At 39.7% G+C, this 13,266-nt stretch overlaps 1 protein-coding gene across 1 annotated transcript in view; it reads right to left on the reverse strand.

Annotated features, from left to right (window-relative positions):
• The window catches only part of HTT (huntingtin), a 79,490-nt gene extending 66,581 nt beyond the window's left edge, over positions 1 to 12,909 (reverse strand). The window contains exons 1-4 of the mRNA XM_014966822.1: positions 12,670 to 12,909; positions 6,246 to 6,329; positions 5,647 to 5,767; positions 1,860 to 1,919 (exon numbers count right to left, since the gene is read on the reverse strand). Of these exons, the coding sequence (XP_014822308.1) occupies positions 1,860 to 1,919; positions 5,647 to 5,767; positions 6,246 to 6,329; positions 12,670 to 12,770 (366 nt within the window). The 5' untranslated portion in view covers positions 12,771 to 12,909. The remainder of the gene's footprint in view (positions 1 to 1,859; positions 1,920 to 5,646; positions 5,768 to 6,245; positions 6,330 to 12,669) is intronic.
• Positions 12,910 to 13,266: the final 357 nt, after the last annotated feature.

The raw sequence follows: 13,266 nt of genomic DNA on the forward strand, positions 1-13,266 counted from the left end.
ATAAGGTGTCTGGAAGCCACAAATTCCCTTTAGCTAAAAGGAAGTCAAGTCAGCTCCATGACTGCCTTCAGTTTTCTAGCTGGCGTTAGGAATTTTCCGAGTGACCCAAAATGAACAATGAAGAACACCAAGAAAGAGAAGGAAATGACTGAGATCTCCACTCTGCTGAAATCAGCTTAAAACACCACAGAGAAAGTCATCAACCAACAAAGAAACACTGATGATGTGAGAGTCTAAAAATCACTGGAACACTTGCAGAAATATAAATGCAGAAAAAAATTGTCAGCAGTGGAGAAATGCAAACAAACAACATTCAGCTGAAGTGCACCAAAAAAAACAACCCCACATATTGATCTGCATCACTTCATAATGGCTTGCACGCTTATGTTTACTATGTGTCTGTATTGACACCTTCAGTTGTGCACCTGACTTGAGTCAGGTGCACATAGGCCCGGAGTTTATATAGTAAAGCTCCTCAGTATTGTTGCAAATACAGAAAATTATGGAAGTCAACAGATGTCTAGGAAAAACAGTGTACCCACTGTAGTTTGAACCTAACCAAAACGCTTCTCAAATCAAGCCCCTCTAAAGACAGAGCTAAGATGTTTAGAAACTGTCACCAATTTCTTATTTTCTTTAGCTAGTGTATCAAAGGCTCATCATCTTGCTGGCATGACAAGTAAAAAAATCCTTGCATCTGAATTACAAGATGTGCATTTTTCAGGTACAAAGCTGAACAACGGATTCTGGCATGGCTCCTAAAGTGCTCCAACTGATGCACAAACAGAATTTGGTCTGCTGGGTGCTTGTTAATGTCTGCTACCTCTCTCGCCTCTGCCATGAATTTCAGATCAACTATTCAAGAAGCACATGCCACCTGAACAACAAAGTATCTCCTCCTGCACCTAGTCATAAAGGGCAGAAACTTCTGAGCAATTTTTGTTTACATTGGCTGTTTTTTGTTAATTATCTAGACATCCATTTCTATACCCTCAAAAATTTTGCATGACATTAAGGTACAACAGTATAGTAAGATTCACACAGGGCATACAAGTAGTCCACATCTGACAGAAGAAAAGCTATATTGCTTTTGGTATATTATTTTCGGGAGTCCTATCATTCCCGAAGATACGTAACAAAAAGCAATAGTGTTACTGTTCAACAAATAATTATATTTTCTCTCTATACAAGTCTTGCTATATGCTTATAGATGCAAGAGACATCATTTCAATGATACTGTCCTGAATACAGCATTTTTCTTTTGCAGTCATATACTTCAGAAAGACTATTACTAAAATTCTTCCTGTGGATGTAATTAAACTGGGACTTCCAGTGCAGAGAGAGATGTATCAGTATTTTTACCCATGTTTCTTACAGAAGCTGTAAGCACGCATCACACATTCACAAAACAGTAGTTAAAACTTGTATCAGATCACTTCAGGTCTTGATCAAATGATTCCTCCAAGAAGTTACGTCAAATTAAGAATGTCACTGTCCTCCACCTACTTTTCACCACCCTTTTGCTCAAAATTATTCCTTCCAGCTCAGTCAGTGGAGCAAACATCATGAATATGCCTTAGTCATTTGGGTGCAGAGTCACTAAGGTTAACTCAGACTGCTGTTCACACCAAATGCTCACACGTTTTCTGCCAGACAACCTGTCAGGAGTGGTTAAATCTACACAGTGGGGCCAAAAGTGAGGAACTGGGTAGAATAATATATTAAACAGTCACAGATCCTTCAAAAGTGAAGCTTTGACCTTGACATACACTATTTGTTTACACTAATGCCACATTACAAGATACTAAAAAACTTCATAAACACCATATTACAAAAGGACACGAAAGCAAGAAACTCACCTTTTTAATCTCTTTGTACAGTTCTAATTGTAACCTAGGAAGATTGGAATCCATCAGAGCCTGCAATAAAACGCATTGAGAATGTACTGTATCAGAGAGGAGGTACTTTACAGGAATAAAATTATACTTGCAATAAAACAGCTTCAAAAAAGGCACAGAATTATCTAACTGCCCCTATATTTGACATATAACCAGGAAACTGCTAAATACTGAAGAGAGACACCTTTACTTTTCACACAGACACAAAAAAGAAACGTGGACAAATTCCACAAACTCTAACATTTATTTGCAGTTAATATTGACTGCTTTACCCATTCTACCTAAAAAAGGCCATATGGGATCAGACTACAAGCAGAGCCAACCTAACATGCTTTTTGGCAATTGCCAGAAATAGATACTCATGAATAGAATATTAAAACACAAAAATAGTATGGCAGGAAATACCTCTCACTGCTCGTGAATACATCCCCACCATCAATTAGCCTCCTACTATTTCTCAAACCGAGGCTGTATTTGTACCATTACCCATAACAGTCCTTGAAAAACCTTTCTTTCATGAATTAGCCCATTTTCTGCATCCATTTGTTACAAGATGTTCTAGACACCAGAAGCATTGCATCCCAGGATCTAATGAAGCAGTGTGTGACAGAGCATACATTGCAGTTTGAACCTGCAGTCTGTCTAACAACTAGGGTACGTGAAATGAAAGAAACCACCAAGAAGCAGTGATTTTCTGTTCACCTCAACTCAATCGGTCTCCCACCACCTTTAAAATGGCAAAGAAGAAAAACAGGAAAGTAGTTCCGCTCTATACTATCTCTTACTATGGAATATTTTGTATACATCCGATTACCCTTTCTCTTCCATTTTTTTTCCTAGTACCTACTACTATTTATGAACATTTCCACCATCGCTTCCTCAGATGAAATGAGCATTTCACTGGAACAGGCTGCCCAGAGAGGTGGCAGAGTCTCTGTCTCTGGAGATATTCAAAACCCATCTGAACCCATCCTGTCCAGCCTGCTGTAGGTGACCCTGCTTTGGCACCAGGGTCGGACTAGATGATCTCTGACAGTCCCTTCCAACCCCTACAATTCTGTGATTCATACAACAAGCAAGTGCCTACATTACGGATTTACAGAGTGCTGGAATGCTTAGGATTTCATTCCTTGTTCCTTGCCCAATAATTTAATAATTTCTAATTTTCTATCTGCCTTCTTGACCCCTAATCATTAAGTTCACTTCTTTACATCAGCATGTGCCATGTAAGAGTAATCCTGTGGAGGCCACAACAGCTTAAGCACCATCAGTGAAGTGCCTGTGGTTCCTCCAAAGCATGATTTGCCCAGCCTAAAATCGCATGCTCCAAAATTTTGTTTCCCCCAATTATACCAGTCATTATAATAAAATGATATTACCTTCCCCAGAAAAATTTAACTAGCTTGTATCTTTATGTTGTCATAAGCACCTTAACTATTAACTGCAGGTACCTAAATGACAGCAGGTAAGGATACATCTCACTTATTTCACAAAATTTAATTTTTACAGGAAGTTCACTGCCCATGTATACAAGGATATCAAGCAACACAAAAAGGTACCAGCTACTATTTTGGCTTCAAGGGTAAGTTGTCCTTACAACACACTCAACTGAAGCAACTCTTTTTACTCGTGTATACCTATATTTTTAGCAGGCTAGGATCTACAAAGTCATCTCAATCAGAAAAGAATTGTAAGCATAGTCAAATTCCTAGAAATAATAAATCCCAATTACTGAGACCAACTGTACTCCAATCTGTGTGAACTGTGTCATCAGTATCATTAGAACAGAGAATACTACAATATTGTACATCAGTTTGAGAAACAAGACAGCTTTGGTAACACCTTACCCTCAAAAGCCTGGTAAATCCCAATATGGTATTTTTACTTTTAAATAAAGATATCACCAAAGCCATTTAAACTTTGAGCCACTTATGCTATCTGTGAGGTTCTGACAGGTAAGTGTAGTGATACTTTAAGATGACCTACAGAGTGTTTATCTAAACTTACTTGCTGTTTTCATTTTACAGCCTTGTCTACACAAATGCATTAGCAGTTTAATTACACTAATAAGCATAAACTCCAGAGAGACACACAATTACACAAGTAATCTATATTCTTATATTTAAAGGGAGAAAATATAAAGCATCTTTCTAGCTTGAACGAGTCTAGAGACTCTAGAATGAGTCTCTAAAATGCCTGAGGTACTAAAAAACCTGAATGTCGACAAACATGCAAGCTTAGGGGCCTGTTGCCTCTGCTCCATTCCTCACAAGCGTCACTGCTTCTCTCTGCATTTAAACAAGAGAGCGCGTCTGCCTGAAGGCTTGGTTGCTTCCCCACAGTGTAAAACACAGAAACAGAATGCAAACTATGACCGGCTTTGATAACAGTCAGATACATCCATGTGGCTGGAATATCACAGCTATTACAACCTGATAGCTGTGACCAACTGGCAAGCTTAACTGATAAAAAATTCCATCGCTTAAAGTCACTTCAATCTTAAAGCAAAACAAACTCCCACACAAAGATTTGAAAAATAAATAAATAAATAAAGCTTTTCAAGTTAACTTGAAACACACCAGAAAGCAAAAATATTAAATAGATCCATGAATTAAAGAGGTCAATTTTATACTAAGCCAGCAGAAGAGTTTGGTGCAAAGAAGGAAGTTATTTTGCATCCACTAGAACTGTTTCAGAGCATCTTTTAAAGCAAATTAAGTTACATAATTGTATATGCATTTCATAGAGTGCTAAACTCCCACAAATGGAAAAATATTTAAATCAGAATGAATAGAACGAAGTGCTACAGAGCAAAACATGAAAAGCAAAGACATTTGCACTTCCTCATTCCCTATCATTATGGGGTACGCTACACAATCAGTAAGCTTTCCCTTACTAGTTTCAGCCACAAACTCAACACCCAAAAACTTAATTCATTCAGATACCAAACAACCAGAACTTATCTGAGAGAAATCTCTACCGAAATAGGAATGTTTGCTTGCTTCTACACACCACTTCATGCTAAAGAAAATTATTATTTGCGTATTTCTAAAGCACTTAAATGTTGCATCAACTAGATCAATTATGCAGGTGCACTACATTGACTCAAAGGTCAAGTATTTCAGAAAATAGGGCAGGGGGGGAAACAGAAAAAAAAAAACAAAAAAGCCAAGAAAGGGCAGATGAAGGTAAACCTGTCCTGAAAGCAGCAGCTCTTATCAATTACTCAAAAGGTTCACTTGTTCATACTTTCAATCAAGATTTAGACCTTGCCTGACCTCATATGAATGCCTGTCCACTGTTCTCCAACAAGCCTTCCATTCTGGATCACAGCAGGGTAATAAACAATCTCCAGAATTACTGCCCAAAACCTCCTTCTCCAAATCTCAGCAAATCACACTACCTGAATTACAGCATACTACCAGAGTGGAATGAAAAGTCACTACATCTTTCAGTTTGCTTTTTAATAAAGATGTTTAACATGAGGAAAAGTAAAAATGCTTTATTTACAGAACAGTAAGAAGAGTATTCCTCCCATACAGAAGACAAGTTAAATGTCTTGATCTGGGCATAAAAAGATCTCCTAAGAGCACATACAGAATTCCATAAAGAAGCTTCTTTAACCTCTTACATTATGAGATATTATCAATAATAAGAAAAGCAACTAAAAGAACATCAGTGTGAATTCATACAGGACACTGCAGGTGAGAGGTAAAAATCTATTAGCAGTATATATAGAAGTTCTTACTTTAATAACTTTATTAAGGCATTCATCAGCAACCATCCGGACATCGGATTCTGCATCCTCACTGCAGAGGAGAAAGAGCTCCATAGCAATCCCCAGCAGTTTCTGAAATTCTGGAGAATTTCTAAATAAACAAACATAAAAACCAAACAAAATTAAAATGCATACTATGAAAAGCAAACACCAATGCTACTTTTGAGAGGATTTTGAGAATTCAATTTCATATATATTATGCACAGTTATACACAAGGAGAAGACATTCAGTGGATTAAAGCACTTCATTAGGAGTTGGGAGATCATTTCCCTGCTCTTTCCTACATAATCTGGCAAGGTATGTGACCTCTGTGCCTCAGTCTGCCTGAGACAGAAGGATAATACCTACTCTACCAATGCTTGAAAAAATTACTTCTTAGATTTTGGGTGGTTAAAAAAAAAAATTCAAAATTGTGCCATTTCAGTTTTAAACAGAAGTTGAGCTTCTGATTGAGCTTCAGAAACTGAGCTTTCTGATTAAAATCAGCAATTGCCAGGAAGCCTTCAATAAACTAACACTCCAAAGAGGCTATTCAGATTAATGTAATAAATTAAAGACATGGTCTTACCTTAAAGACTGAGCAACTATGTTTTCACATATTGTTAGGCAATGATTCACTCGATCTTTCTTCGTAGCTGAAAGTTCTTTCTTTCTAAAAGAAGAATACAATAATAATGAGTCTGAGATAAGACTTCAAAAGTGAGCACTGACCATTTAAACACTCTTGCTAGAGTAGTGTCTAATAATTATACAAGAAAAAGGTGCACTCTTTTGGTCATTACATAAACAGCTGTCCACCAACTACCCGTGGTCCCTGGACTGCATATACTAACTGCTGCTGAGAGCATGCAGACTCACAAGCAAAAGGAATGATACAAACTTAGAAAAAGAATTAACCATTTAACAGAGAATATCATGTTAATTCCACAACTTTCACTGAGAAAATGCTGGGGAAAAAAGCCAAAGAATGAAGAGGAGTAAAGGAAAAAGATGGAAAAAGCGGAACAGGCCTAGAACAAAGCTGAAATAAACAAACCGACAGATACAAAGAAGTTGGGGGAAATAAGCCATGAGAACAAGCCTTGCAGATCTAAAAATACTGCTTTTAAAAAGACCGTCCTCACACATACTAAGTCACCTTAGACTTTTTTTTTTGTCTGGCAAACTCTTGAAACTTAAAGAGTTTTACTAAATTGCCCATTTTGTATCTGAACTGGACAACGTTGTCATACATCACATTCTCCCATATCATTTTGTAATGATAACATTAGTAAAGCTTTAGGCACAGCCTATGACCCATCGAGAATAATGTCCCTATAGTAACACTTGGTCTTAAAGAGTTTTACTAAATTGCCCATTTTGTATCTGAACTGGACAACGTTGTCATACATCACATTCTCCCATATCATTTTGTAATGATAACATTAGTAAAGCTTTAGGCACAGCCTATGACCCATCGAGAATAATGTCCCTATAGTAACACTTGGTATAGTCCAGGAAAGGCCAAACTTAGTCAACTCGCAGCAAATGAGTGTAAACCAAAGAGAATAAAATTCACCAAATCGAAGATTGCATATCTACAAGCAAGATAGAGCACAATATGAAAAAGCAAAATTTGTTTAACTGTGACTTCGACATGATATAAGCTCCTACAACCCTTTACAGCTGAGTCTAGAATAGAAGCTTCTTCCCTGCCCCAACCCTTCCAACAAAGGAACTGAAAGAGAGAGGCAGAGAGATTCACAACTATGACTGCGAAATATTATTGCATTATATGCAATGTTTCCTACTCTTAACTTTCCTGACACACTTTCCTGATCACTTTTAGGAAAGCAGACATTACTTTTAAATGATTAACCAGTAGTAATACTGGAGCTAAACTGCACACCCAAAGGTACCTCTCCTGGGTCTGTTTCTTCTCTTATATTCACAAAGAATCTTCCCTGTTGTTTTCTAAGTGAAAACTGAGCATCTGTATTTTTAGCATTTAATTTTCTGTCTGAGCAAAACCAGCAAAATCATCAAATAGCAAAACTGTGTTTCTGAACTAGAAGTTGGAAAACTATGTGAACAGTCTTGAGATATATTAATATAGTTAACACAATATTAAGGACCAACAGCAAGCAGTCAATAAGTGCATTAAGATAACTCAAAATATATTGCTGGACAAAATTTTTGAAAAATTAAGCTGTAATATTTAAGATCTTTAGCTCAAATAATAGTACAGTTTTTGAAAAAAGCCATTCTTTGCAAGTAACCCTGTCCTTTTTCTTCCATCAGGTTGGAAGTGGGTGGTTGAAAAGTGTTCACAAGATTTCATTTTTTTTTCCCAATGATCCTCTCATCTCACTCCAGAAATGCCTTCCCTTTAAAAACATTTAAGGACTAGTTCTTAACAAAACCATTTTCTCCATTATAGTTTGGCAGTATTTTGTTTAGGTAAGCTTCAGCACTCCTCAAAGAGAATCTCTTCTTTGGCTTGTGTTCTTGAACAACTGACAGAACATGTAGCCAACCTGAATTAGATCAAGACATACAATGTCTTTCTCTCTATCTTGAATGGCACCACAGAGTCTTTAACTGCAATTCCAGATCACCTCTAACAACACAGCAAATATTTCCTAAAATCTTCAACTGACCTTGCAACTTATGTATCGTTGATGTGAACGAGTACCTAAGAAACAGATTAAATAATTTCAACTTCTACGATAGTTTTACCTAGCACTGCCCACATCTCTTACGAGCACCACATATTCCACCCAAGAATAGAACAAGCACATCTGAACTTGCCTATAAGCTCACTATTTCAGATACAAAACACGTTAAAGACATTGCTGAATAAGACTGCTTTCTGAAAAAAGTTCTTTGTTATCTACACATACTATAGTCCCGAGTGAGGCAGGCAGTAGTGTTCAACAGCACTCAGACTACTACAGATCAACCTCTTCAGCAGATTTCTGTGAACAGAGAGCTCACCTAACACTGAATCTACCACCTCATTGAAATAAGTAACTTGAATTTTAAAAGGCCTGAATAGAGAATATTTCACGTGAAAACTTAGAAGGAATGCATACCGTTAACAAGTTACCATTTAAACTGAAATAACAGAAACTAGAGGTGAAGAGTAACTATCAGTTACTATCCAAAGGAAAAGAAGAACAAACATTCAACTGTTTCCTGTACTGAATCTTTCATCTGCCATTTGGTTATTCAACTTCCAAAAAACCAGCCTTTGAAGGAATGGAAGAAAAGATGGAAGACAAACACTTAATGTACCTTGTGTGCACACACACATTTTCTGCACGCGCAGAAGGAGAAAGATAACAGAACAGCATCCGGAGAGAAATCACATGATTTAAAAATAAATAAATAAATTTAAAAAGCTCTATTCACAAGTATTATGAAGTCCTCACGCAAACTGCTGATGAGTGTACCCAAGGGGACAACAGCAGCATCACATATTTCTTGGAAGAGAGCTGAAGTAGCAAGCCCCAAGAGTAAGGTCATTTCAGTCTGATGAGTAACAGAAGGCAGGAGATGTTGGAAGCAGCAGTTATCTACAGGAAAGCTCCATCTCTCAGGCAGAGGAGTTTAATCTTTTGCATGCTTCTACAGAATCTCTAGCCAAGAAGATTAATAAACAATATAGGAAAACCGGCAAGCCCAGATAATTTTTCACTCTGAGTCCTGATGAGCTGGCTACAAAGAGATGCAGCTCACTGACGCTAATTTTTATTAGGCCTTGGAATTAAGGGTATGTAAAAAGAGTACAGGAGCTCTGAAGGTGAACCAGCATGAAGAAAAAGGGCCAAGCCAAATGGCTTGACGTTAATCTTGAGAAAAGTAATGGGAAACTCAAAAGAGATTCTATTAATAACAAATAGAAACACGAGTGGATCAAGAAATAAACTAAGCCCAAATACGGTGGATGCTTCAAACAACGTGTGGTAACACAGACAATGATGGACAGCCAAATAAAGGAGAACATGTCTATAACGGTAACTCAAAAAAACCCCATCCAGGCACCACTCCTGACAAGCAGGGCAATAGGCATTAGTCACATAGCTCATTTGGTCTTCAGTTAAGTAAAAAAATTCGTGATACCTCTACATATAGCACTGATGAAACATGAAACCAATGTACAGCCACAACTTGGGTCAAACATAAAAAAAAATATCCAGTAAAGTCCATGAGTACAGAAAAATGGACATTGCTGGAGAGCACTTGCAACACCTTTTGCTGTAAAGGTAATGGTTAGAATCAAATCTAAGGAAAAAAATGAATCAGAAGTAGGGCACAACCAATTGCAGTAATTAACTTTTAGAACAAATTAACAAGAAAAAAGGTGAAGAATCCACCTTTGGATTAATTGAATGAAAGCTACAGACTTTTCCAGAAGAAACATTAGCAACTCATTCTCTCAACTCACTGACAAGAGGTAAAAGTAAATAAAATATAAAATATAGGATGTCTTGTGACAACCCATTTGCTTTTTAGTTTCACTGAGTAAACTCTGATTTTTTACATCATACTAATCAAATTTTGGGTTAGTGGGAGCTTTGTAACCCAGTAAAAAACACCCAACTCCAACCAAAATTTAAGGATCTGAAAAAGTTAAAATAGGTATGGAAGAAAATAAGGTGCCTCAGGAGAAGTGCACAGAAGCACTATGAGGACAGAGAGCTCAACCTAAGTTTTCATAGAATAAAAAAAAAACAGCAGGAGATAAGAGAAGGGGCCAGAAACTGACGTCTGACTGTAATGCATAATAAAAGCCTAACACATGATCACTGTAGATTTAAATATCTCAAAACAGAAAAAGCTCTCCTCTCCTTGGTAAAAGCTTGAATTCAATTAATGTTTTAATTTTAAAAAGTAAAGCCAGAATATCAGTTTTATCAAGAGTTCAGAAGTCATTGTCTTAAAAATAAAGTGAAGAAAAACTTCAATACATGTTGTGCAAACAATTACATCTTCTCTACCCCAATCTCTGTGATCTTAAAATATTTCATAGCAGGAGACAGGCAGTCCTTAGTAGGATTCTCATTCACTAACCAGGTGTAACATGCTCAGTTTCTACTAAAAACATTTAAAAGGCAATTTTTGCCTACTCCAACAAGAAAAAAATTTTTTTTAAATTATTATTTTTACTCATGTAGAGGAATAACAGCTTCTCACTTGTCTGATTTAGGCAACTTTAATCTAATGGACAACATCAAATACATATCTAATGAAGTAATTAAAGAGCAAAACAGTAGCATTTATGCTATGACATTCACCAATTAATTCTTTCGCTACTGAGAGGTAAGCTCGCATCCTTTTACAACAGTAAAGAGACAGAACGATAGAAAGTTACTACATAAATTACAAAATATTTAAGTCCTATTTGTACAGAACTCGAATGAACACCTCTCCTGAAATGCAAGGAAAACACAGAGGCAATTTTCCTTTACAGTTAATTACGACAAACAAAAAAACCTGTGCAGACAGTATTGTGAATTACATTCACGATGTCAGCTGGTATTTCACTAAAAGTTTGGGAAACTTCAGCAAAGACTGCCCCAATACCCTTTCATAGGCTTTAATGAGGCTTAGAATTGTTACTGAATTTATATAGCTCCTGGGGACACATAATACCATCAGCTTTCTAAAAACATACAGCCTATTTTTAAACACAAAATAAAGTCAACATGGACAACTAAAACCCTATTTTTTTAATGTTTTGAGAAGAGTATGAGTAAATTCAGACCCTCAAACCAAGTATAACATCCCTCCACAAGCATCACAAACAATTTTCAGGACTTTCTCTAGAAATACCGTGACCTATCTCATCAGTAAGTTTCTTAACAGACTTTTTCAACTACATACAGGAAAGACTGGAAATAGATGGCCCTCTATTCTCCACGCCACACAAAGTACTAGCACAAAAAATGCACACAACAGAGCAACTAGTTCCTGCAGACCAGTAAAGCAACTAAAAACCATCAGCTCATGAAAAAGATTGTTGTTTTTCATGTATTATGCCCCGAAAGTGTGAAAATGCATTGAGACTGTTTGAGAGAACACTCTCCAAGCAGTATCAACCATGATAATTTAGTTGGCATCCATATCAGAATGTACTGTGGGAGCAGGTGGCCAAGAGCCCAGCTCCACTGCTTAGCATCCTCTGCCAAAACACTATGAAACCGCCAATTTAGAAGTTACCTGCTCCTCGACCCTTCTGCTTCTCCTGTCTCCCCAACAGCTAGAGGAAAACAACAGCATGACTCATGTAGTTATCCTGTAAAAAAACCTTAAGTGCCTTTTCACCTGTTTAATAAGGGTTATTTTTGGAGGATTTTGGAACCGTGAGGGGCAGCACCGTGGCGCTGAACAGCTCCTCGCCCTCCTCCTCCCCACGGGGAACCTCAACATCGCACGGAGGTAACGCGTTCGCTCCTGGCGCTTAGGAAAGCAAAAGGGTATCACAAAGACTTAAACTAACTCCTCTCGGGCACAGAAAACCACAGGACAAGACTTTAGATGAAGTTAGTCAGGAACAAACATCCACACTAACTCCCCTCGGATGCATTAGGCTTAGCGCTTTTAGTTATGCTTAAGGGGTTTTGCCTGTTTTCCAGCAGTTTATTAGCTGAAGATAAGGTTTCGCTTCCTGGAACCCGTCTGTAAAACCCACCGCATTCTTGCGTCTTCCCTTCGTTCCCCATACCGCTGTATTTTCAAATGTGCTTGCCCAGAAAGTTACTCCGAGCTTAAAACTTAAATAGAGAGCAGACAGCGCTCCCAGACACGTCCAGAGGAACAGCCTCCTGCCAAGGACGGGGAAGCACCCCGGGACTAACTCCTCCGGGGACCGCCAACTGCCCCTCGGGCTGTCCGCCGGTCCAGAGCAGCGGCGGCGGCTCGGCGGGGCGGCCTCCCCCCGGGGACAGGGGAAGGTGCCGCCGCAGCACCCCGGGAGCCCCCCCGGCCCCCGACCGCGGGTCACTCACGGTCTCTGGAGCGGCTCCTCGGGGATGGCAGCCGGACCCTGCTGCTGCTGGAAGGAGCGCAACGACTCGAAGGCCTTCATCAGCTTCTCCATGGTGGCCATGTCCGCTCCGCCCGCGCCGGCGGCACCGACCCGCCGCTCCGACCCGCCCTCTCGCAGGCGCCCGGCGGCAGCGGCCGCCCTCTTCCTCGCGGGCCCGACTCTCCTCCCCCTCCTCCTTTTCCTCCGCACGGACTCGCTCTCCCCCGCTCGCCCGGCGCCCTCAGCCTAGCCGAGGCGCCGCCACAGCCCGCCCCGCGCCGCCCCTTCACTGCCGCAATGAATGAGGGAGAGGCCGCAGGGGGCCACAGGCGCTCCCCAGCCGCCCCGCCGCCATCTTGGGTGCCTCCCGTCAGTCCCCACGCCGCCGCCCCGCCCCCTTGCCCCGCCCACCCCGGGGCAAGGTCCCGCGGGACCCCAGCCGCGCGCTGGAATGCGCATGCGCGCGCCGCGAACACCACCCACCACTCCCCCCCACCCCCGCCCTGGTGTCACGCGCACCCTGACGTACGTATACACAGGGGCACGCGGGCTCGGTAAGGGGCGGGGCGGGAGGGGG

The sequence above is a fragment of the Calidris pugnax genome, unplaced genomic scaffold (assembly GCF_001431845.1).
Source record: "Calidris pugnax isolate Ruff unplaced genomic scaffold, ASM143184v1 scaffold14, whole genome shotgun sequence".
Taxonomy (NCBI): domain Eukaryota; kingdom Metazoa; phylum Chordata; class Aves; order Charadriiformes; family Scolopacidae; genus Calidris; species Calidris pugnax.